General features: G+C 45.2%; 1 protein-coding gene and 1 long non-coding RNA gene across 2 annotated transcripts; both read right to left on the reverse strand.

The window, feature by feature from the left end:
* Positions 1 to 9,669: 9,669 nt before the first annotated feature.
* LOC124679445 lies at positions 9,670 to 10,802 on the reverse strand. Its single transcript, XR_006994982.1, has 2 exons — positions 10,622 to 10,802; positions 9,670 to 10,260 (listed from the first exon to the last, which is right to left on the reverse strand). It is a non-coding gene; the product is annotated as an uncharacterized LOC124679445 (long non-coding RNA).
* A 677-nt stretch (positions 10,803 to 11,479) lies between these two features.
* On the reverse strand, positions 11,480 to 14,210 carry LOC124671000. The gene is made up of 5 exons (XM_047207451.1): positions 13,968 to 14,210; positions 13,804 to 13,847; positions 13,472 to 13,697; positions 12,104 to 12,165; positions 11,480 to 12,018 (listed from the first exon to the last, which is right to left on the reverse strand). Exons 1-5 carry the CDS (start codon positions 14,035 to 14,037, stop codon positions 11,803 to 11,805), a joined length of 618 nt encoding a protein of 205 aa, XP_047063407.1. The 5' UTR covers positions 14,038 to 14,210; the 3' UTR covers positions 11,480 to 11,802.
* Between the last annotated feature and the right edge of the window lie 9,526 nt (positions 14,211 to 23,736).

Genomic DNA, 23,736 nt, shown 5'->3' on the forward strand with positions numbered 1-23,736 from the left:
GGCCGCTAAAATTCAGACGAACCCTGGACGAAGAAGGTCGGCCACAAAGGAAAGAGTGGCGCCCCGGACTAAAAGAAAGCCGATGATGAGACATCGGCTGGCACAAACATGGTGTTCATCCTTCCAACGGAGTTTAGTGCTCCGAGGATTAGACGAAGCACCTGTGGCACAACTTGATCTGCGGCCCACGGCCGGTTATCTTTGAGAAGCCACGAGAAAGAAGCTACGGACATCCGAAGGCCCCGTACTTGCGAGGCTACATCAATGGCCAGCTCGTCAACAAGATGCTTGGTGGACACCGGAGCGGCGATCAACATTATGCCATACTCCATGCTACGTCGGTTGGGACGCTCTAACTCGGATCCGATCAAGACCAATGTGACACCGAGCGATTTCAACGGCCAAGCATCCGACGCACAAGGTGTTCGAACGTGGATCCGACCGTAGGAAGGAAAACTCGTCCCTACGACGTTCTTTATTGTCGACGGCAAGAGCACCTATGCTTGTCCTACTAGGAAGAGATTGGATCCACGCCAATCGTTGCATTCCATCCACGATGCACCAATGCCTAATTCAGTGGGATGGAGATGAAGTAGAAGTCGTCCACGCAGATGATTCAGCCGAGATTTCAACGGCTGGCATGAACGTTTGGGAGACATCAGGCCAGGAGCCACTCTCAGGCATCAATTTGGACGACTGCGAGCGCATCGGCGTGACAAAGGATGGGGTTAGGCTGGTTTTATCCACCGGCCTGACCGTGTAACAAGAGCAACATCTATGGACAAACGTGGCGATGCCGATCCATGTGATCGGCCCCAAAGATCTATGAAGGAACATTGCAAAACCTTCATTGAGCAATTCAATCAACATGGAGGCCGATTCCAGCAATCGGCCAAAATTATCTTCGCCATGCATTTTGCCTAGGTTCAACGTCGATCTAATGGGCAATGGGTTTACGTCGGCTGATGAGTTGGAAGAAGTCCACACTGGTCCTAACAGAGCCGACGTTCACATATAGTGCCTTGGCTAACCACAGAGCCGATATCAGCAGATACCTGGCAGAATCGGCTCGGGGGGCACCTAATCAGATGAACATGTGCGATACATGTGCAGTGAAACATTGGGGGCCGATAGAAAAATCGGCCCGTTTAAAAAAAAATTCTCATGATATACAGCCGATGCACGGACATCGACTTTAGAGCTAAGGAACAAAGCCGATGCACGGCCATCGACTCTAGCACAAATTACACAGGATCTACCCGCTGCGTGTTCAAGACGCGGATGGCCTTCTACTTCCTGGAGGGAGTGAACAGTGAGAGCTTCCTCAGCGACAATAAGCCGATTTAGTGCCAGAACCTTCTCTTCGAGGACTTCCAACCCTTTGTCGGTTAAGCCGTTGATGTTTCGCCTTCAATATTGGCTTTCAACGGAAGAAAAGGTGATCGATGGTGCAAGTTTGCTCGGATTCGCTCAAATTCGGGTCCGTTTGTCTGAACTGTATGTCCTCACCGCCGTTCTCGCCTTAACTGAGGCTCGGGGGGGGCAGCTGATTTGGTAGGCACTCTGTTTTTGGAAGCCGATTGGAGTGTCATCGGCTGACCCTGCATCATAAATCTCTTCGGAAGTGGTGGGTTGTTGCAGAGCAAGATCACCAGAGTTGCTGGAAGGAGACCATAGCATGGGCATTGGGTGATATTGCCCTGGGATCCGCTGCAGTTGCAAACCTGCGCGATTGACATCTTAGGTCACAGATTACCAGTTGGATAGATAATGGAGTTGGCTTTGCTCGCGTTGCATGGCAAAGTCCGATGCACTACCATCGGCTCTTGATTTGTTAACTTATCTTAGCAATCGGCAAAATTGGTAAGAGGACAAAATCAGCTGAGAAATTTCTTCTTCATTAATAAGAGAGGATTTTTACAATGAAGAGCCGATTGCTCAAGAAAGGAAGAACAAAAGAAGAGCAGCCGATTGCTCAGGAACTACTAATCCTACATTGCTAATCCTCGCTGGCCTCATCGTCGGCATCGGAGCTGCCGTCGGCGCTACTTCCGGAGAATTCCTCGTCGCTGCTGCCCCAGCCCTCGGCCGGAGCCTCTTCTTCCTCGTCATCGTCATCATCCTCGTTGTCCGCCCAAGCGCGGAAGCGCTTCGCCGGCGGATACCCAGCCGGAAGAGGAGGAATCATCCTCCTCCTTTTCCTCTCCTTCCTCGTCATCATCGTCGTCCTCACTCGTCCGCCCACGCGCGGGAGCGCTCGCCGGCGGATACCGGCGAGAGGAGGAGGAATCATCCTCCTCCTCTTCCTCCTCTACTTCTTCTTCTTCCTCCTCCTTGTCGGAGGAGGTGGGGTTCGCCCAGGAGTGGAGGTCGTCTTCACTCTCGCTCTTCAGCTCCCCTTCGATGAGGAACTCGAGGTCGTCCTCCCCATCGGTCAGAGGTAAGTTACCTTTTGACCCGACGAGTGCTTCGGGTGGGCCATCTGGTATGTGGTCAAAGTTCCACTCCTGCTCGCTCGAGGAAGAAGATTGGAGGGAGAGGCCTGAGGAGATAGAGGAAGAGGAAGACATTGCTACGAGGAAAGAGGGTTTTTTGGGTGCTGATGGTCAGAACAGAGCGAGAGGATGAAGTGGCGAACCGTTCGGCACAGATAAATAAAGGGGGTATAGTGGAGATTTAATGCCATGACGGTTCTCGAGGACATGATGCCGAATCTGTCAATTCACGCAGAGAAGCTGAGGAGGCGAGGCGACATGATGAAAAACTCTGCAGCGGTTCTGCTCTGCCACAACATGACCCGACGAAGGAAAAGCGTAATGATTTTGGAATTGTCATTTCCAAAACCAGGGGGGCATGTGTTATCACCAGAATTTGACCGGATCAGAGGTGGGCCGCGATTGAAGATGAGCTTGAAGAATATACATGGAAGAAATACATGAATCGGCCTTGTATACAAAGTTTGGGCTAGTTTGCCCGTGTATCTGTACCATAGTAGGATACGTGTCGGTTAGATAGAGTTTGGGCTCGTGCCCGGTTGGGATTATTCCCACGTTAGAAAGTCTACGGACTATAAATATGTATCTAGGGTTTATGGAATAAACAACAATCACGTTCACCACAAACCAATCTAGGCGCATCGCCAACTCCCTTGTCTCGAGGGTTTCTTCCGGTAAGCATCATGGCTGCCTAGATCGCATCTTGCGATCTAGGCAGTACACGTTTATTCGTTGTTCATGCGTTGCTCGTACTGAAGCCTTTTTGATGGCGAGCAACGTAGTTATCATATATGTGTTAGGGTTAGCATTGTTCATCGTATCATATGTTGTCGTCGTGCAACCCTTAGACGTCTAGCCGTCCTTACACCTATCTTAGGTGTAAGGGCGGCACCCCGCTTGATCATTATTTAGTAGATCCGATCCGTTATGATTGCTCCTTGTTCTTCAAGGATTAGTTTAATATCTGCATGGTTAGGCCTTACAAACGGGTTGAAGGATCCAATGGGCGCATATGGTGTAGTTTGCTAGCCCTAGACAGGATGTTCCGAGGATCAACTTCGTGTTGGTTTTTAGGCCTTGTCTAGGGTCGGTTTACGATCACCGTACGTGGCCGCCAGGCTCAATCACGAGTAGGATGTTCCGATTATGCGGTGAAAACCCTAAATCGTAGTAGGTCGTTTTAGCTTTATTTTGATCAAGCAGGACCACCATTTTATCGTACACCTCGTACGCATCATGGGTGGATCGGCTCCTTGAGCCGATTCACAGGACAACCTGAGAGCCGATCGAGGCTCGTATTTAATGTTTACGTGTATGCCATGCAGGAAACTAAGCGAGGCACATCCAACACCTTCCTGACCAGGTATAGGTCAGGTGGCACGCCCTTGCATCAGCATCGGACGTGCGTGCCGAGTCTTTGCGGGCCGTCGCTCGGAGGGACCAGGGCCAGCCGCAGTCCTGGGAGCCTCCCGGCTCTACAGTGTTGCCCGTCGCTGCTCGCCGGTGGGTTTCTGACCGCAACAACTGCATGCTTTATTGTTTATTGTTTATTTTAGGTTCGTTGTTGTAATATGGTCTATATCTAAGTAGCATAATCAACTAGCTAATTCAAGCTAGTGCACTGATACGAAAGTTATTTTTGTTGCTTCCTCCATATATTTTAGAGTACATATAGACTTCGTTCTAAGAAAAATTATGTGCCTTTTGACCAAACTTGTAAATTGGTCCAATTTTGTAAAGTTTGAGTTATGATGGAATTTGTATGCCATGTTGTAGGAATGAGTATCACCCCCTAGGTAGGGTACTCCTATGCCTATTAAGTGCCTATGTGGATAAAGTCAAGAAAATACAAGTCGAGACCAAGCAATAAGTACCCCTAATGAGGGCACAGTCAACAAGCCAAAGATCAAGACAAGAAATAAAGGACAAAGTTAAAGATGAAGCCCATGTAACTAGAGGCCCAGGTGCATCCCTATATGGGCTAGTCCCCTATGAACCATGGCCCATATACTCTCGCATCCATATCACTCATGGACTATGGACCAATCTTTACCTTTGTTCCCCTCCTACCTACCACCAAGAAGGGTAACCTTGGTCTTTTGAAGGACCCCTTCCATATATAACCCCAAGGGAGAGGGGGTAGAAGGGAATCTCATTCATTCACCTCATACTCAATGCAAGAAATGCAGAGGGCTAGAGCTTCAAGCCATGTTCGAGGAATCCTAATCTTAGGTCGCCTTGCTCGATTCTGATCAACGTTGTGTGGAATCTTGACTTCGACCGTGGGAAGCTTTTCGGCCCAGAGTCCATGATCAAACCCTTTGACGCTCTCCTAGAGAACGATTCAACCTTGTGAATAGTGTGCCACTACTATGTTTGACCAAGTTTTGAACCATCCCCTAGACATACCAATGGCAATGGCGCACCATGTATAGATGTGTCACTTCTATTTAAGGTAGCAATGGTGAACCTAGATATGGTGTGCCATTTGGTACGTCTAGGGGTGGCTGGAGATCGATGTTGGGCACCACTTAGTAGTGGCACACTACCCAACATTCCGAACACCACCACCCCCTCCCCCCATGGATCGCCTTTTAAGTTTCCGAAAAATAAATGAAAATGTTAGAAAATTTTAAAAAAATCCTTCGAGATGACCATGTGTTATGTCATCTAGTTTTAATGAAAATGAACAAACATGAATTTCGTTTTTTGCAAGATGGTGCCATGTATCGGTAAAACGATTTTCTGGTTGCATACAACCTCCGGTGAAAACATTTTTATATGAAAATGTGTTTATGGATTTTTTTTTCATTTGAATAGCCAATTTTTAGATTCCCCAAAATATAAAGGAAACATGAGTTTTTTCAGGTTTTAGTTTTCACGCAAAAAATAATTTTAAAAAAGTTAGCACTGGCGCACTATGCCTTGTGGTGCGCCACTGCTAGTCTTCCCGCCTACGAATTTCCAAATGGCTCACACCCACTATCCTTATCCCTTCTCAACCACCCACCTGCCTCCTCCCTCCACCATCCTCTCCTTTGTTTCTTCTTCTCCTCCTCCTCCTCCTCCTCCTCATCCACCTCTCCTCCTTCCTCTCTAGACGGCTCTCCTCCTCTTTTCTCCATCGGGCCACCACCTCCCTCCTCCTCCTCCTCCTCATCATCATCCTCCTTTCTCCATCCGGCCACCACCTCCCTCATCCTCCATATGGCCTCATCTTCCTTTCTCCATTCGTCCACCACCTCCTACTTCATCTTCTCCTTCTCCGGCCACCGACCCTTCCTCCTCCATTAGGCCACCGACCCCTCCTTCCTCCTCCCACTCTTCTACCCCATCCTCTTCTCTCCTCTTCCCACGGACAGGCGCCAACGCCAATTGACGGGGTTAACCTCGGCAATGCCCATGAGTATGGAATTTGGTTTTTAGGAAAGAGAGAGAGTTGGTGGTTAAAAGACTTGTCACACAAACTAGGTATCCGACGAAAAATGGATTGGAGGCTAAACAAGCCGAGATTGTATTGGAATTAGGTTTGCAACAATTTGTGGTGTTATAAGTATTTCAATGCCCTCCTCGGTGGCTCCTCCTAGCCGTTATATAGTGGGATAGGTCTCAGAGTCCATCCCCGGGTCGGTTACAATGACAGATGTCGGTTTACCCGATTTGGCTAATACTTGCCTAATTTCATCTAGGTTCTAGTCTTGCACTCTTCTTGAGCTTCATGGGCTTCATACGACCCTTCTTGGATCCGCACCAGGGCTGATAATATTGAGTACCCAATATGGTATACCCATGTCACTCCTCCATCCTCCAACATCTCCCATGGTCCATCTAATCCGGAGAATAAAAACAAGCAAAAAAAAGGCTAGATAAATGGGACAAATAATTCAGAAAAGGAGCAAAATAAAATAAGCAAAAAGATCTAGATCCATATCCAAATTTCAAAATTGCAGTGGCGGACCAATTTTAGTACCAGTGGCGCACCATGGGGGCATAACAGTGGCACATTTAAGGGTTAGCAGCGTGCTAGTAGTGATGCACCATGGTGCGCTACTGCTAAGGAAACTAGGTGTGCCACTCGCTAAGGTTGTTTCTAGTAGTGATAGGGTACAACGACCTTCGCTATAAGGCCCGTACACACCCCCTGTTATTTGCTTTATTTACGCTACTTAACCATGCCACTCTTGACCTTCGCTATAAGGCCGACGTGCGCGACTGCTCGTTGGCTTACTGGTGTTACAGATCTTCTTCGCCGGCTTACTTTCTCAACAAGCTCGGTGATTTCAGCAACACCATGACCGACCTCTACAACGAAGCTGCGGTGGCGACCTTTCCGGTTGCAATAAAATCGTGCTCACCATCCCCTATTTTGCACTAGTTCTTGTTTCATAGGGAGATCTGGGATGTACTCAGTTTTATGGATGTGGTGAAGTTTGCTAGTGTTCGTGTCACGTTGCTTTTAGTAATTAAACTCACTCAGAATAACCTAACACCCTATATATTTTTTGAATAGATAAATTATACTCCACTAATTCTTTAAATTCTAGTGCACTATTTTTTTTATCAAGTAGTAGAAAACGAAGCCAGGAATCAGAATGGCATGGAGGTGCAGCGAGAACAGGTATATACATCCGTCTTGTTCCACGCGACACTATAATTTTTGGCTTCCGATCAGAAGGACACGCAGGCAGGGCCATCATAGAACGAGTCAGGTGACTGTCAGCATGGAGCCATATATATATAGGAAGAAAACGCAAGCACAGAAAAAAACCATAAACAAAATGGCCTCGCGCCGGTGCTTCGACGTCTGTTGGAACAGTACGCATCCCGACGACGCGCTATCGACAGGTACAGAAGAGAAGTGAAGGCATACCTACCCCCTTCGTCGTCGCGAGACGAACAAGAACACATGAGAATTCAGAAACCTTTTAGAGCAAGACCAGTCAGCTGACTATAAGACATTAAATAATATATTTTAGATGAGTTGGAAGAGAGAGAAGAGGAGAGAGAAGGGAGATGGGCTACTATGCAATAGCCAGCTCTTGCACGTGCTCCTAGGCACTTTGTGAGAGTGAAATGTGGGCCATATATTAGTAAAATACTTCATTCTTATAGCCAACTATTGTACATGTTAGCTATATGGTGACTACAAATGACATGGCATCTTGTTATAGCCAGCAGTTGGCTATACTATTGGAATTGCTCTTACACTGGTAACATGCTCTGTGCCGTTTACTTCAGCCCAACTTAATTTTTAGCCCTTTTTCTCACCCTCAGTGGTCATGGCATCCAATGATCCAAGTTTTTTTTTTTTTTTTTTTTTTGAAAAAGAATGGCATCCAAGTTCCAATGCTAGACTAGATCACTAGAGTACACTGTTGAGGCATTGACACAGTGGCGCGCACGAATGGTGGCGTACGCATGCATGACAAGTTTGACATTCTGACGACAAACATCATAACGGTGGATGCCTCCGTAACTCCGTTGAGTGAGAAATAAGTTAAACCCGACCGGCGGGCGCGGCGCTCGTCATTGCAGCGTGCGGCGAGCTAACCGTCGACGCAGGTGCACGGCCGGCGGGCGCTTCGCGCGCGCTGATCTGCCCCAGTGCCCCACGCCGAGACTGGAGAGCCAGAGGCCAGCACGGCGGGGCAGGGTGGCTCTCCGGCCGTGCAGGTAACACGCCCATGTGCACGCACCACAGCTGACGCTGCCATCCGCGCGCGCAATCGTACGTCGCCTCGCCGGACGGAGAGCGACGGCGCGCCGCGCGCGATAGCAACGGCGGGTGCCAGGTCTGGCTATCACAGGTTATGCATGCATGCAAGCACGATGGATCGCCACCATCGTACGGGTCGCGGCCATGCCACTCTTCACGTACTACGCACCTGGCGACAACGTTAACCACCAGACAGGCCGGCCCGCCTAAGTAATCAGGGGACATGCATGCACAGAAGTGATGCCGTGTCTCTCACTGAACAAATCATACTCCCTCAAAGTCAAGTTTTTAAAAGTTTGACCAAACATTTATCAAAAGATATCGACATCCATAATTGCACATGTATATAACATAAAAATACATTTCAAGATGATTCTAATAGTATTATTTTTATATTTTAGATATTAATAGTTTTTTCTAAATTTTCAGTTAAAATTTGTTAAGTTTGACATTGACTAAACCTAGAATGCGGCGTAATTGTGAACGGATGGAGTAACTAATCCGGCAAAACCAGTAGACTATATTAAGTGAAAGACACTGCGTTATTAGTGAAACGAGGCCTTGCAGAGACATTCTTACAACGCAAAGAAATAAAAGGCCCTGCGCCACGAGCAAAGCTTGATGTCGCCTCTCCGCCTCCAGTGTAGCAAAGCTCATACCAGAGAATGTTTTTTTTTTAATTCAGGAGCGTGTAGAAGCAGCAGTTAGAAAGTCGTCGACAACAACCATGGTAATCCAAACTCTAGCTAGACAAAGATGGGGAAACAAAACTCACAAGTTCTCCAAAGGAGCCATGCCAGGTTGGGCTTCATCAGCGGAGGCGGAACTTAAGGACGTCAATACGTTGTGACATAATCCCCTCTACAGGCTGTCGTCCGCCGTAGTCAGACACTTGTCACGCCAAGCCTAATGTCCAATGATTGACTCTAAACTCCAACCAGTCGACACTCCTTCGGGGACGAATATCGATCTGGAACAAACTGAAGACGCTGAGGATCCTCCGGAGGATTTTTCCCTCCCAACCTCCGACTTCCTAGCTTGACACGTGTCCACTTTCAGCCCTTTGCTTCGTCGCAGCAAAAAACATCCCCGCTTTTGCTTCATTGAAGCAAAAACGATTCGATAAAAAACCCAACCTCCAACTTCCTAAGTTGATATGTGTCCAGCTTTTGCTTCGTCGCAACAAAAAAGCTCCGCTTTTGCTTCATTGAAGCAAAAAAAGGTTCAATTAAAAACAAAACGAAAAAAACTGCCGGACGCAAACCTCATCGGAGACTTCGCCGAAACACCGTACTCTGCCGGAGACTCGCCGGAGCGCCGCACTTCGCCGGAGACTTCACCAAAACACCGTACTTTACCGGCGACTCATCGGAGCGTCGTACTTCACCGAAAACATAGCAGCAATTTTTTTGTACTAAAATAGCAGCATGGCAAAACAATTGTAGCAACAAATATATATTATTGTAGCATTGCAACATTTGTGGTATTGTAGAAAAAATCGATCTCGTTAGAGACATCTCCGTAAACCTTGCAGGAGACCTCGTAGCAAAAAAAATTACACCAAAATAGCGAAACCGCAGAATAATTGAAGCAACAAAATTATACCATTGTAGCACCGTCAACTATTTCTCGCCGGTGCACCACTAGCAGCATCCCCACTCTGGCTAGTAGCACCGTTACTTGCTTCTGGCAGCACCGCCATCAACTGTTGATAGCACCACCGCTGACCGTTTGCAGCACCGTCCTACACCGCTGGAAGCATCTGTCGTTGCCCGTGGCAGCATTGTTGTCGCTGGTTCGCAGCAACCTCCGTAGCCGGTTGAAGCACTGCCGAACGCCGTTGACGGCAAGCACCATAGCCGATGGTAGCAAACCACCAGACTGGCGCTTGCCGCCGTCGTAGCAGCCATGGCTGGACCCCATGAAGCCACGCTTCTTCGTCCATCGTGGCATACCGCAAGAGCGCCTCCGCAGTGTCCTCCATCACCGACAATAGCGGGAAACCATGGACACTAGGGATTAGGGGCCTCCATCTCCGGCAGCAAGCACCTACAGTTTAAGTCAAACAAATCTGAAATGTGTATGCTTTATCAACTACTGGTGTGTGTATTTTTCAAGTATGCTTGTGGCTAACGCTAGTAACTAATCTATGTTCAAATCCAACATGGAAAGCTAGTTTTGTACCTGGCTGATTAGAAATTAGAAATGTAAATTTGCAGCTCTCCAAATCTAAAAGTAAACTCATTGCATCTTCCAGTAATGCTTATATGACAACATAGTGCTGTTTCCTAACCAACAATGCACATCCAGTTTAGGAGCTCATGATGCAAGGTCTTATTTGTTTTTATGAGATCTCCGGATGATTGCAGCAACGAATTAGATACAAGCGCAGGACTGTGATGGTTAGTACTGGACGAAGCCAAGCTGGTCCTCGTAGGAGGCGTTGTTTTCCTCCTTGGGCGCAACGTCCTTGACGAGCTCCGTCTACTCCCTCCTCTCCTGCATCTCCCGGTGCTTCTCCGGCCTCAGACGGTGGTGGCCGAGGAGCTGCCGTGGGCACAACACCCTTGAAGGGCGGTGTCGGCGGTGGATCTCCCGAAAGCAGCGCGCCTTTGCCTGGTGGTGGAGGCAGACGAGCTCCAGCGAGCAGCGCGCCCTCGTCGGACGGTGGTGGCGGAGGAGCTACCGCGGGCAGAACACCCTCGTCGGGCGGTGGAGCTCCCGCAAGCAGCGCGCCTTCGCTGCGCGGTGGAGGCAGAGGAGCTCCAGCGAGCAGCGCGCCCTCGCCGGGTGGTGGCGGCGGAGGATTTCGTCGGGGTCTCAGAAATTGGGGAACGAAAAAGACATGCGGAAGAGGAAGATAAGAGAGAGAGCGGTGTTGTGGGGCCTGCGGACACGTGTCGTGAGCAGGAGGCGGAGGTTACGAGCACACCGAGCCTCCGCCTGATATGAAGCATTTTCCTTTAATCTCTTTGCCCTCAAATCCCATTAGCCGCCGAAGACGAGGAACTCTTAGACCCTACTGGCAGCGATCCGAGGTTTCCCCACCCTCCGGCCACCATAGCGGCCGGCGGGCATGCGCGACCAAGGGGAGAGCTATCACCTCCCACGGAAAACCCTAGAAAAAGGGCTTCGCCAACGTCGGCTTATGATTCACAGTCCATTAATCTATCTATCCCCCATGGCCACATACAGTATGTAATCGGTCGATCTCACATTGTACAGTATATGAAGCTCCTTTCCTCCATAAAAAATATATGTTAGCTAATGTGGTCAAAAGGTCGGTGTTACAAGCACGACGCGCATGTTACATTCGCGGGATACTCGAGAAGCGAAACACCAAGTCGTGTATCATCCTCTTCAGTCTTCACAAAAGGCGCAGCGATTCCGGCAACGCTGTCCCGTATGGTTCATGACTCAATTAATTTTAGCTGTACGCACTATTCTATTCCATCAGCGCCGGGCTCCGCTCATCAGGATCGAAGCCTAGCTAATACAGTCTAGCTAGATACTAAAACTAATGCTCAGTAAGCCAGTCGCGTACTAATCTAATCCGGATGTGTTGGGATCCATGCACGCATGCACGCGAGCTCAGTTGTGGATCGGCGGCTTTCTGGTGGCCGGCGAGTAGTCCATCTCGGCGATGTCCAGGACGTCCGGGTACGTCCCTCTCTGCTCCTGCTGCGGCGGTTGCCGCGGCAGCGCCCGGCTCGACCATGTCTGCGCCGCCGCCGCCTCCTCCTTGCGGCCGGCGTGGCTCGCCGTCGTCGCCTCCGGCTCGTCACCGTTGTTCCTCCTCCGAGGTGTCTGCAAATTCAAGCGCGCGTTTCAGCAGGTGGCGGAACCTGAAAACCCGGAGGGAGAGGCAGGAAAATGCGCGCACTGCACTGACCTGAACCTGATGCTGCGCTGCGGCCGGTGCAGCGTGCGGCGCCACCGGCTTTCCCCCCTTTCCTGCACCAAAGAGATCGCCTGTTAGAATGATTAAGGCTGCCAGGGGAAGGTAAAATAGGATGTACTGCCAAAGCTGCAAACGTACTTCTAACTTTTCACTACACGAATATGCGATGTGACTTAACGGTAAACATCCTTATTCTTACCAAAGATAATCTTGTCAAGCGGAATTGGCATGGAAGTACTAGGTGTGTTTTTTGTCAACAAGATGAAACTATTAAACACCTTTTTTCCAATGCCATTTTGCGAGATCTATTTGGTCAGTCATCCAAGTTGCTTCTACCCTGTATCCCCCGACTAGTGTAGCCAATGTTTTTGGCAATTGGCTCCACGGTATCGATTCAAGGTTTAAGTTGCTTCTTAGGGTGGGGGCGCTAGCAGTTATCTGGGCACTCTGGCTAAGTAGAAATGACAAGATTTTTAATGATAAAAATTGTTCTTTGTTGCAGGTCATCTACAGATGTACAGGTATTCTCCGTTCGTGGTTACCTCTTCAGCGGATGGAGAACCGAGACCTATTTACGGAGGTCTGTACACGGTTGGAGGATACGGCGAGGGATACTTTTTCCCTACATGGGTGGCAGCATAGTCTACGGATTGCAGCACCACCCACACCTTAGGCGATTTATGATTCATCGTTCCGATATGTATTTCGCCTAGTTTTTTCTTTTACATTGTTGGTTACAGACTCTTTGAACAGCTGTGTGCATCCTGGTTATGCAGAGGCTGGATGTAATTGCTTTCCAAAAGTAATAAAGCATCCGTTATCGAAAAAAATGACCGGAATGCTCATGACTCGTATGATCTAGTACTACTCCTGACATGTGACATCTGTGGCTACAAGAGTATAGTATATCGTTGCTGCCCAGAATGGAACTATGGGCCACGCACGTTTTTCAAGGCATGCATCCACAGAAAGAAGAAGTCTTCAACAGATCACAACAGTATAGGTGAAAACTGGCGATGCAGAGGTAAAACTCAAGCACACAACATTACAACTACACTAATTAATCATAACGAGCGAGCTGGACCAGAACTGCATAATACTTCCTTCTCCTTTTACATGATCCAACTCCAAACCAAGGCGTGGCACTGAGAGAGAAGAATTACTACTCTCCTGAGGTAAACGAAGATCAGTAATTAGGTTGCTGCTGCGGCTAAGCACTGAGAGAGAAGAACTACTATACTACTCCTAAGGAAACTGAAGCTCGGTAGTTTAGTTGATGGTTGATGCTGCGGCTAGCCTTGGAAGGGAGGAGGAGAAGGTAGGTGCAGCTAGCTAGCTGTGCTTAGTGGTGGTTAGGTTCATGGCCGCCCGGCCCGTAGTAATCTTCGTGGAACCTCGGCACGGGACGCGCATACGCCCTAACAACAACTTTCTGGTCTCTATCCTTGGCAACAGCAGCTGGAGGCGGAGTCGTCTGCTCCATTGTTGTACCTGAGCAATTCCCATCGGACGCGCAGGGCCTGCTGGTCGAATGGTCCATGGCATCCAAGGGTTGCCCGTCCTTCGAGCCCCGGCCTGCTGGTTCCTGGTGGATACACAAGGGGAAGGAACGAAATAAGCAAACATTGCACAATTTGGCAAGGAGAAGAACTAACTTGATCAGGATTATTGCTCTTATAGAGAGCACTGACCTTTTTGCTTAGTGATTCGTATAGCTGCCTGTCGAGCCTAATCCCTGCATTTCATAACGAGTTTTCAGTGAACACTGATCCAGGACCAGAATACACCCCAAAATTAAAGAGCCACCAAATGCATGAGGTAGATAATGAGGCAGCTAGCCATGCATGAAGCCTACCATGTGCTGTTGTAGCCAGAAGCTGGAGGAGGAGGAGAGACGCCAGGACCATCAAGGAAGTAGTCTTCATGATGATCTGTATGCTTGTCCAAACGAGTTGCGGGTCCTGATGTAGTGATGGAAGCTGATGCTAATGCTGTGCTATTAATATGTGAAGTAGAGCAGATGAAGGAGAATGGAAAGCACAGCCTAAGAAGAAATGGCATCATGGGCTTGTATTTATAGGCAGGCAGGGGTCTCTCCAGTCCTCTCAAATCCACTGACCACACTGTACTGACATATCAAACTCCCATATTAAGACCGGGAAGCTTTAAAAATAATTAGTTATGAATGCATCTTTCCTCGGTGTCGGGGCTTCTTATTTAACCCAGCTGGATCTGTATCTTGTGTTTGGGTTGGGCTGTCACTTTTTAAGGAAGGGTGTTCCCCAAAACTAGGTACCTGTTTTAATTACCTCTTCTGCTTGTCCTGACCTGACTCGATTATAATTTACTCCCCTGCCCAGAATCAACCTTTTAAGTGCTTCAAACTCCCCTGCTACTGCTGAGTCTTACCAGGAGCAGTGGCAAGCTAGCATGGTCCCTACTTGCATGTTTGGTTGCATGCTCAGCTGTTAATAACTGGACTCACAAGCAGTTAAGGTGCTACTGCTAATCATCTTTGAACTTTTGACTTTTCTATTCAAAAGATTAGGATTCCTTCTCCTCCTTTTGTTCTAGATTTACTACATGAACTAAACAACCCAGGCTAATCCCCTCTCCATTAGTTGTCTGACGGAAATATTGAGTTCCTTACACAGCAACCAGAGAGGGTAGGAAAGACAAGTAATGAGTTGGAGCAGTAGCAAGAAACCCATTAGGCCTCGTTTGGAAAGAGTGAATTTTAGTGTTTCGTAGTGTATTTTTCAACGTGTTTTGGGTGGATACCCAATTCCCGTCTCGTAACCATGAAACACGAGTGTAAAAAACGCGAGACCCACCTCGCGTCTTAAAAACTGGCCCATCCGACGTGTTTTCAGGAGTTTATTTAGACTTACACAACTAAAAACCGGTCTGCCAAATGGGCTATAGAGTGTATTTTCAGGTAATCGATTGGGCCGGTATAATACACGTGCATCTAGTTAGAAACCGGGCTGCCAAACAAGGCCTTAAGGGTGTTCGCATACGGCACAAAAACCTACTACCATAAGATAAATGGATGCCAATCCTTGTGTTGTATTGATTCACCAAAGGTACATATGTAGCAGAAGTACGACGTGTGAGAGAGGGAGAGACCTAACGGTTGCCCACACAGAGGTTCTCGCAGGAGCATGCGTGGGATGAACGTGTTGATACCTTCGATCTGGATTATGGATTATAGTATTGTAAACTTTATCCATAGAAGATCTAGATTTAATCGAATCTCGGAAAACACTGCTAAATGAATTTAAGGAAACTTCTACAAGACTACTATTTAGTTTTATCTTACGTTTACCAGACCTTTCCAGTTTACTTTGTTTGGTGTTGTACTCAACGGATGAAAAATAGGCCCGAGTCAAGATTCTCCTGCAACTATGCATACATATGGGATTAGCATAGAAATGAAGCACAATATTGTGTAGCAAATAAAATAGTGATAAAAAAATTTGTGAGCAGCACATCCGTAAATACTATTGTCCATAAAATCAGAAGTTACAATAGCCTCTTGATCCAACCGTTATTAAGTAAATCGGACCAAATCATTAAGATAGATGATATTGGTGTTTATTCCAAGCGAATCACTAAGCGAGTACCGTTACTTTTCCCTTTCTGTCACTGAGGTTTCGAGGTAGCACGCCATTCTCCACTCATCTCACATCTTCCCTTGATCGATCCAGAGATGATCGGGTACCTACAAGTTCTCGGATCGAGGCAAAAAGACAAAGATACAAGATAGCAAAACTCCTATCCAATCTCTACACAAAACTTTCATACGATAAGATGCACATAAACGTTGTGAGGATTCACCTCAACCCACAGCCCGTGAGGACTACTCACGCATAATAACAAGAACAAAGATAGAAATTATTGTTGCCAATACTTGGATTGATTGAAACCAAATATTCTTACAATGGTCGCCAATTCTTAAGGAGATCTCTATTACAAGGTGTTGGCTATGACTATGGAGGGGATTAGAGAGGAGACAGATGAACTATGGTGGTGGATCTCCTTCGATGAATTGCACATTGATCTGGTGGATGGCGGCTCTGTTTGGCGATGAATGCCTCCCCTTTTAGAATGGCTCCCTTCATGAAAGCTATAGGGTTTGACCTCAAGGGTCCTCCGGCGTACCGTACGGGTGGGCAGTACGGGCGGGGCTTGCTCGTACCGATGCCTGCTATTGCTCCTGGAACCGACCTTTCGACCCTGGATGATTTTGTTGCATTTGTGACCAGATTATCTTCAGTAATTGCAGGTACATATGCCTTAAAAACGTGATTTCCTGCACGTCACACAAAAAGAGAAGGGATTGAACATCTTTGCAACAATTAGTCATCATTAGTGTAATGGCACACTTATATGGATGTTTAGTCAATTTCTTGACTTAGCAAAGGGTTTAAATGTGAGGATAAATGGCATATTTCATAGCCATCAACCTCCCAAACTTATCTTTGATCGTCCTCGATCAAGATATCAAAATCATAAGGGACTCCACGTTTAAACCAAAATAACGAGAAGGTAATTTCACTTAAAAGTTGTAGCCTTATGAGTCCAGCACTTCTTCCATTCGAAAGCTTAGCATAGTTAGAGAAGTGCCAAGAATATAATACGGGCTTTGGTAACTCGGGACAATCACAATAAAGATTATATAAGCATGAATAACTAGCTGTGGAAACAATCATACTAATTCATCTAGTTAACCCTCGGTATGCTAAGGAATATTATAAAGTTTATTATCATCAAAGTTAAGTGTGAGAATTCATGTCAAAATAAGCATAAGAAATGAAGTATCTTATTAACACCCACATCAATAGATCAAGCCTATCAAAACACTACTATTCATTCATTAATTTTCAAGAAAAACCATCTAGTAGTAATGAGTTCATGCCAACAACTTAGAAGTGATCCACTTTGGATTTCAATGATAGTTTCCAATTATAAGTCACATGTGACCTTTTAGAAACATTTTGCTCAACTCTCAAGAGTACTAATGCTTTTTCCCACAAGTAGACCACTACCCCTCTACAACTCAATAGCTGAAATTTGGATTTTGAATCCGTAAATCATTCGTAAGCCAGCGGATTTTTGTTAGCATCCCAAGAGTGTGCACCACAATTTGTAGATAAGCTTTAAGAAATATCATAATTTTTTTTAGATAGAAGGCACAGCGTGCCCGACTTTAAATTAATAAAGCCCTCAGGTTCGGTAACAACGGGTTATTACATGATGCGGCATACAGCTTCACCAAAGAGAAACATGCTGCGGCATACAGCTTAGCCAACAAGGAAACTAAACAGCCGATAGCGAAGACCTTCCCCCTGGAGGTGTTCCTGGCGGTGCCTCGTCAGTCCTTCTTGACGGCGCACTTGGTGCGTGGGCGGCGTGTAGAAGTCCGAGCTGGGTGGCCACCGTCCTGAGCCCCGATCTGTCCGGAGGTTTGGCGAGCGGCGTCCAGAGCTGCAGAAATAGCATAGATTTGAAAATAATGTTAGCTGGATGTTTCATCAGCTTGGATTCAATGGTTAGCTTATTTCGAAAGTGCCATAAGGCCCAAGACTGGGCCAAGAACATCGACCAAACCAAGCGTCTAAAGCTACCCGAAAGACTAGACACAATGGCATAGAGTTGGTGGAAGTTTGCCGGGCACCAACTACACCCGAGTAGTTGGCGAAAGACACTCCAAGCGAACTTGGCAGGGGAGCAAGCAAAGAAGATGTGGGTGGCGTCTTCCTCCGTACCGCACAGAGAGCAACGGCCGTTCCTCGGCCCATGCCTCGCCGCAATATTGAGACTAGAGGGGAGTCTCGTCCGAATTAATTGCCGGAAAAGATCCTAACTTTGAGCGGGATTTTCGCCGCCCAAACATCCTTGAAATGAGCAATGGAGGCCCCAGCCGAGAGCTTCCTGTACATCGAGTTAACCGAGAACTTCCCTGATTGTTCCAAGTTCCAGCTGATCATATCCTGCCCCTCGGATAGCACAGCATTCTCAATGATATCACGGAGACGGTGCCATTCCTGCAGGGCGTCCACATCCAAGGCCCTACGAAACCCCATTTGGGTGGAGCCACCGCAAACCTGAAACACAGAGCAACCTTGATTCATGGCGATGCTGAACGGCCTAGGGAACTGATCTTTGAGGGCTCTGTCTCCGTGCCAAGTATCCAACCAGAAGAGGGTTCTCTGACCATCCTTGTAAGTCGCTCCGAGTTTAAAAAAGTGTTTGATCTTGTGAACGCTACGCCTGATACGTCCAAAACGTATCTACTTTCCCGAACACTTTTGCTATTGTTTTGCCTCTAATTTGTGTATTTTGGATGCAACTAACACGGACTAACGCTGTTTTCAGCAGAAGCTGTTCAGTGTCTCGTTTTTGTGCGTAAATCCAACTTTCAGGAAAAACCTCGGGATTTTGACGAAAGGGCCTATTTTCCCGAATATCGACGGAGCCGGAAGGACAATTGAAGTGGAGGCCCGAGGGCCCCACACCACATGGCGGCGCGGCCCGGGGGGCCGCGCGGCCATGTGGTGTGGCCCCCTCGGCCGGCCTCCGACGCCCCCTTCGGACTACTTATTCGCCTCGACCTAAAACGCACAGGGAGAAGTCGAAGTCGCCGAAACCCTCCGAACGCCGCCACATCGCGAAACTCCGTCGCGGGAGCCGAAGTCTCCGTTCGGCACTCCGCCGGGACGGGGAATTGGAGGAGATCATCACCGCCATCACCGCCAACGCCTCTCCATCAACCAGCAATGTTTCCCCCATCCATGTGTGAGTAATTCCCCCGCTGTAGGCCGAAGGGGGTGGTAGGGATTGGATGAGATTGGTCATGTAATAACATAAGATTGTTAGGGCATAGTGCCTAGTGTCCGTAGATGGTACTTTTATGATATTGTTGCAACTTGTTATGCTTAATGCTTGTCACTAGGGCCCGAGTGCCATGATCTCAGATCTGAACATGTTATTATTTCATCATGATATTCGTTGTTTATGATCTTACCCGCAAGTTGTATACACATGTCACTCGTCCGGAACCAATGGCCCCGAAGTGACGAAATCGGGACAACCGGAGGGAATGGTAGCGATGTGAGGATCACATGTGTTCACGGAGTGTTAATGCTTTGCTCCGGTACTCTATTAAAAGGAGTACCTTAATATCCAAGTAGTTTCCCTTGAGGCCCGGCTGCCACCGGCTGGTAGGACAAAAGATGTTGTGCAAGTTTCTCATTGCGAGCACGTACGACTATAATTGGAACACATGCCTATTGATTGATTAGTACTTGGACACCGTTTTATTATTATCTGCAAATGCTCTGCTATGATTGTTACATGAGTTTCTCTCATCCATGCAACGCCCGTCATCCGTCCCCGTGCCTACAGTATTTTAATCCTGCTGTTTACTATAATCACTACTACTGTCTTTGTTACTCTGCTGCTGTTATTTCACTACTCGCTACTACTATAAAACCTGCTACTATCGATAAACCCTTGCGAGCAAGTCCGTTTCCAGTGCAGCTGAATTGACAACTCCGTTGTTAAGGCTTTCAAGTATTCTTTGTCTCCCCTCGTGTCGAATCAATAAATTGGGTAATACTTCCCTCGAAGACTCGTTGCGATCCCCTATACTTGTGGGTCATCAAGACTATTTTCCGGGCGCCGTTGCCGGGGAGCATAGCTTTATTTGGAAGTTCACTTGGATTTATATTGTTCGCTGCAAATTCTCCATCATGGGTAAACCTCGCGATACTAAGATCGCCATATTACCATCCACTACAAGAAAAGGTACAACTCTGAGTACCTCTGCTGCTCTTGATTCACCATCTGTGATTGATAAACTTGTTTCACCTCCACATGCTTCAAATGCTGGTACTTCTGCTGAATCTGAAAACTCTCATAATACTGATAATATTTCTGCTGTGCTTGATGATAGTGGTTCATTGGGAACTTTTCTAGATGCTAAAATTGCTAGGTCTAGACAAATTGAAAATGCTGAAACTCCTGATGTTACTACACCTGTTAATTCACCTGAACTTGAATATTCTAGTGATGATCTGGATGAAGATTATGTGGAACTTAATGATGATTTTATTGAAAAATGCCATGCTACTACTGATGCAAGAAAAATTAAAAAGTTGCTTGCAGAACATACTGTTAGATATAAACTGTCTCCTGATCCTAAATTTGCCACATCTCCTATAAACATTAGGGATAAAGATTATGATTTTTCTCTTGATCTATCTCATATAGCTATTGTTGAGAAAACACCCTTTTGTGGTACTGAAAAAGAAAGTGCTGTTGAACACATGACTGAGTTATCTACTTTGAGTAGCTTGTTTTCTGATGATGTTAAGAAGCGTACTTACTTTGTTGCTAAAATCTTTCCATTCTCATTAAAGGATGACGCTAAAACTTGGTATAATAGTTTGCCACCTAGTCTATTATATACTAAAAGCAAAATAAGGTTGTATAATAGAGGCATCACGTTAATCCACATCATCTAAATTATTGTGACAGTTAGATCTAAAAATTACGGTTAGGATTTAATAAAATATTATTATTTCCATAACATATGTCACGTGCCAGATAGTTACGTAACATATTTAATGTGCAGACTACTTCTAACGTAATATGTGTGGACATGTGGGGCACGGCTCATGTTGAGAGGAGATATAACATGCTAGAGATGGACTCTTATGCACTTCCCTGGTAATATATAATTAGATGTCTACCATGACTAAACGTTGCATTATACTTATAAAAAAAGTACCTGCCAGCATTGAACGTGGTGGTGGCAAGGTCACATGTCCATGTTATATATATGTAGAAAAATCTCGTATTGGGTAGGACATACAAGAAGAAATTTCGCGTTTCGGTTATTAGAAAAACTCCAAGACTTATTGATACAGGCTAAAACCAACTCTAAAATAAATAGGTGATGGTATTTTTTTAAAACAGATATGTACGATTCCGATATATCCGATTTTAGCTCATAGGCATGCCTATCGTGACATAGGAGTATTTATGCACGACATGATGGCAGTCTCATGGGAAAAATATGAGAGGCTGTAAAATTCAACAAATTTATAGGTACAAACATAAAGATATCACCGAATACATTAAAATAAAATCAACGTCTGATGCAAAAAAATATAAAATATAAATAATGCAAAACTTGAAAACCAAATTTGTAGAAGTTAAATTAAGAAAAATTCCAAAGCAGATATGTATGATCCGATTTTAGCTTATACGCATGCTTGCGCGATATACGAGTATTTATGCACGACATGATGACAGTCTCATGGGAAAAATATGAGAGGCTGTAAAATTCGAAAAATTTGTAGGGACAATCATAAATATATCACCGAATACATTGAAAATAATCAACGTATAATAAAAAAAATAGAAACTACAAATAATACAAAACTTGAAAATCAAAATTGTAGAAGTTGAACTAAGAAAATTTTCAAAAGATATATGTACGACCCAATTTTAGCTTATACGCATGCCTGCGCTACATAGGAGTAATTATGCATGACATGATAGCAGTCTGCGGAAAAAATGAGAAGCTGTATAATTCGACAAATTTGTAGATACAAAGATGAAGGTATCACTGAATACATTCAAATAATGCAAAACTTTTTCTTAGAAACTACAGATAATGCAAAACTTGAATACCAAATTTGTAGAAGTTAAATTAACCTCGCATGTTTTGAAAATGCATATGAGACCTAAGTCATCGAACACGCAATGATGCTAGAGACGTCCTTCTGTTGCCTAAGCCATCAGAGTTTACAATCATGTAGAAAAAATAGCGACCGGTTACGATGCCAAGTCGTCCATTATAATGTAGTCATGTTTCAGCAAATGACAAATATAAGGGAGCAAGTACGCAAAATGATTGGATTGAAGAATAGGGTTAACTTAACATAGTTTAAAAAAAGTTAAGCGTAATATTACATCTATTGTAAACAAATGGTATGCTATTATTATTGATAAGTAAATATGTTATTAAAACATAACAGTAGAAACTAACACTAATAAATTAGTGATAAAAGGTATTACACAATTTATTTAATAACATAAATAGTCGCTAAAGTTGTATATTGTAGATTATCCATAAATAGTGGCCAAATGTTATGTATTTTACAACATGAGAGGGTCGCATATTCTTACAACAAATAAAGGAAAAAAAGATGTAGAAAAAGATCATATAAATGTAGAGTAATATTCATATGCTTTCGTCAGCCTATATATTAACGAAGATAAAATTGCTTAATAGTTTTACCTTATAATAATTTTTTGGTTCCATTAGAATGGTTTTAACGTTGTATGATCATTGCTCAAGAAAACTGTGTGTATATTAGTATATGATGGTTAGCTTTGAATAATTAGTCAATGTCACATATAAAATCTACTGGCTAGCTCATGCCCATAAACGTTTCCAAGTTATATTGACCCATTTAAGCTCATACATGAACTTAACATATGTTCATTAATGTACTGTTTTGGTAATACATTATCATCTCTTACGAGACGATCAAAGATGTTTTCTACACATGTGATATACATTTAGCATATGAAGATTGTGGCTACATATATAATTTATTTGTATTTCTATAGCATCTGAAAGCATATTAAGATTTTTTGATTAATTTTGACACCCATAAGAAATCAACAATAGGTGATGCCCTCGCATTTGCGAGGGCCCCTATGCTAGTTCTATTAAAAGTCCAAAAGAATTGCTTAATGTTTTCTTCCGGAAATACTTTCCTGCTAGTGCTCAACATGCTGCTTTGCAGAGAGTTTATAATTTTGATCAAGGAGATGAAGAGAAATTGCCTGAGGCTTGGGCAAGATTTTGCTCTCTTATTAGAGCTCTGCCTGACCATGACTTGGAAAAGCATGATTTACTTGATATATTTTATAGTGGACTAACCATTGAGTCTAGGGCATACCTGGATAGTTGTGCTGGTTGTGTTTTCAGGAAAAGAACTCCAGACGACGCTGAAGAATTATTGCCTAAAATAGGCCGGAACTATGATGATTGGACTACGCCTGAACCAACTCCAACGCCAATAGTGAAGAAGAGGGGTTTAATTAAATTGAATGATGAAGATATGAGGGAAGCCAAGAAGTCTCTCAGGGAGAAAGGTATTAAATCTGAAGATGTGAAGAATCTACCTCCAATAGAAGATATATGTGAGATAATCCCCCCTTCATCCATGATTGAGGTAAACTCGCTTCAACGCTTTACTAGGGAAGATATTCCATATTCAAAACCTCTGCGCAATGCTTAGATGAGTTTGATAATTATATTGTTAAGCAAGAAAATTTTAATATGAGAGTAGAGAATCATCTAATGGAAAATTCTCAAGCTATTAGTCAATTGCATGATATTGTGGAGAGAACCTCCAATGATGTTAAGATGCTCGTTAAACATTTTCATATGATTCAAACTCAAATTGATCAACTCACTAAAGTGCAAAATGACTTGTTAGGAAATAATTCTAAAGAAAAACATGCTTATGAAGTAACAACTAGAGGTGGTGTCTCTACCCAGGATCCTCTATATCCTGAAGGGCATCCCAAAAGAA

The sequence above is a fragment of the Lolium rigidum genome, chromosome 7 (assembly GCF_022539505.1).
Source record: "Lolium rigidum isolate FL_2022 chromosome 7, APGP_CSIRO_Lrig_0.1, whole genome shotgun sequence".
NCBI lineage: Eukaryota > Viridiplantae > Streptophyta > Magnoliopsida > Poales > Poaceae > Lolium > Lolium rigidum.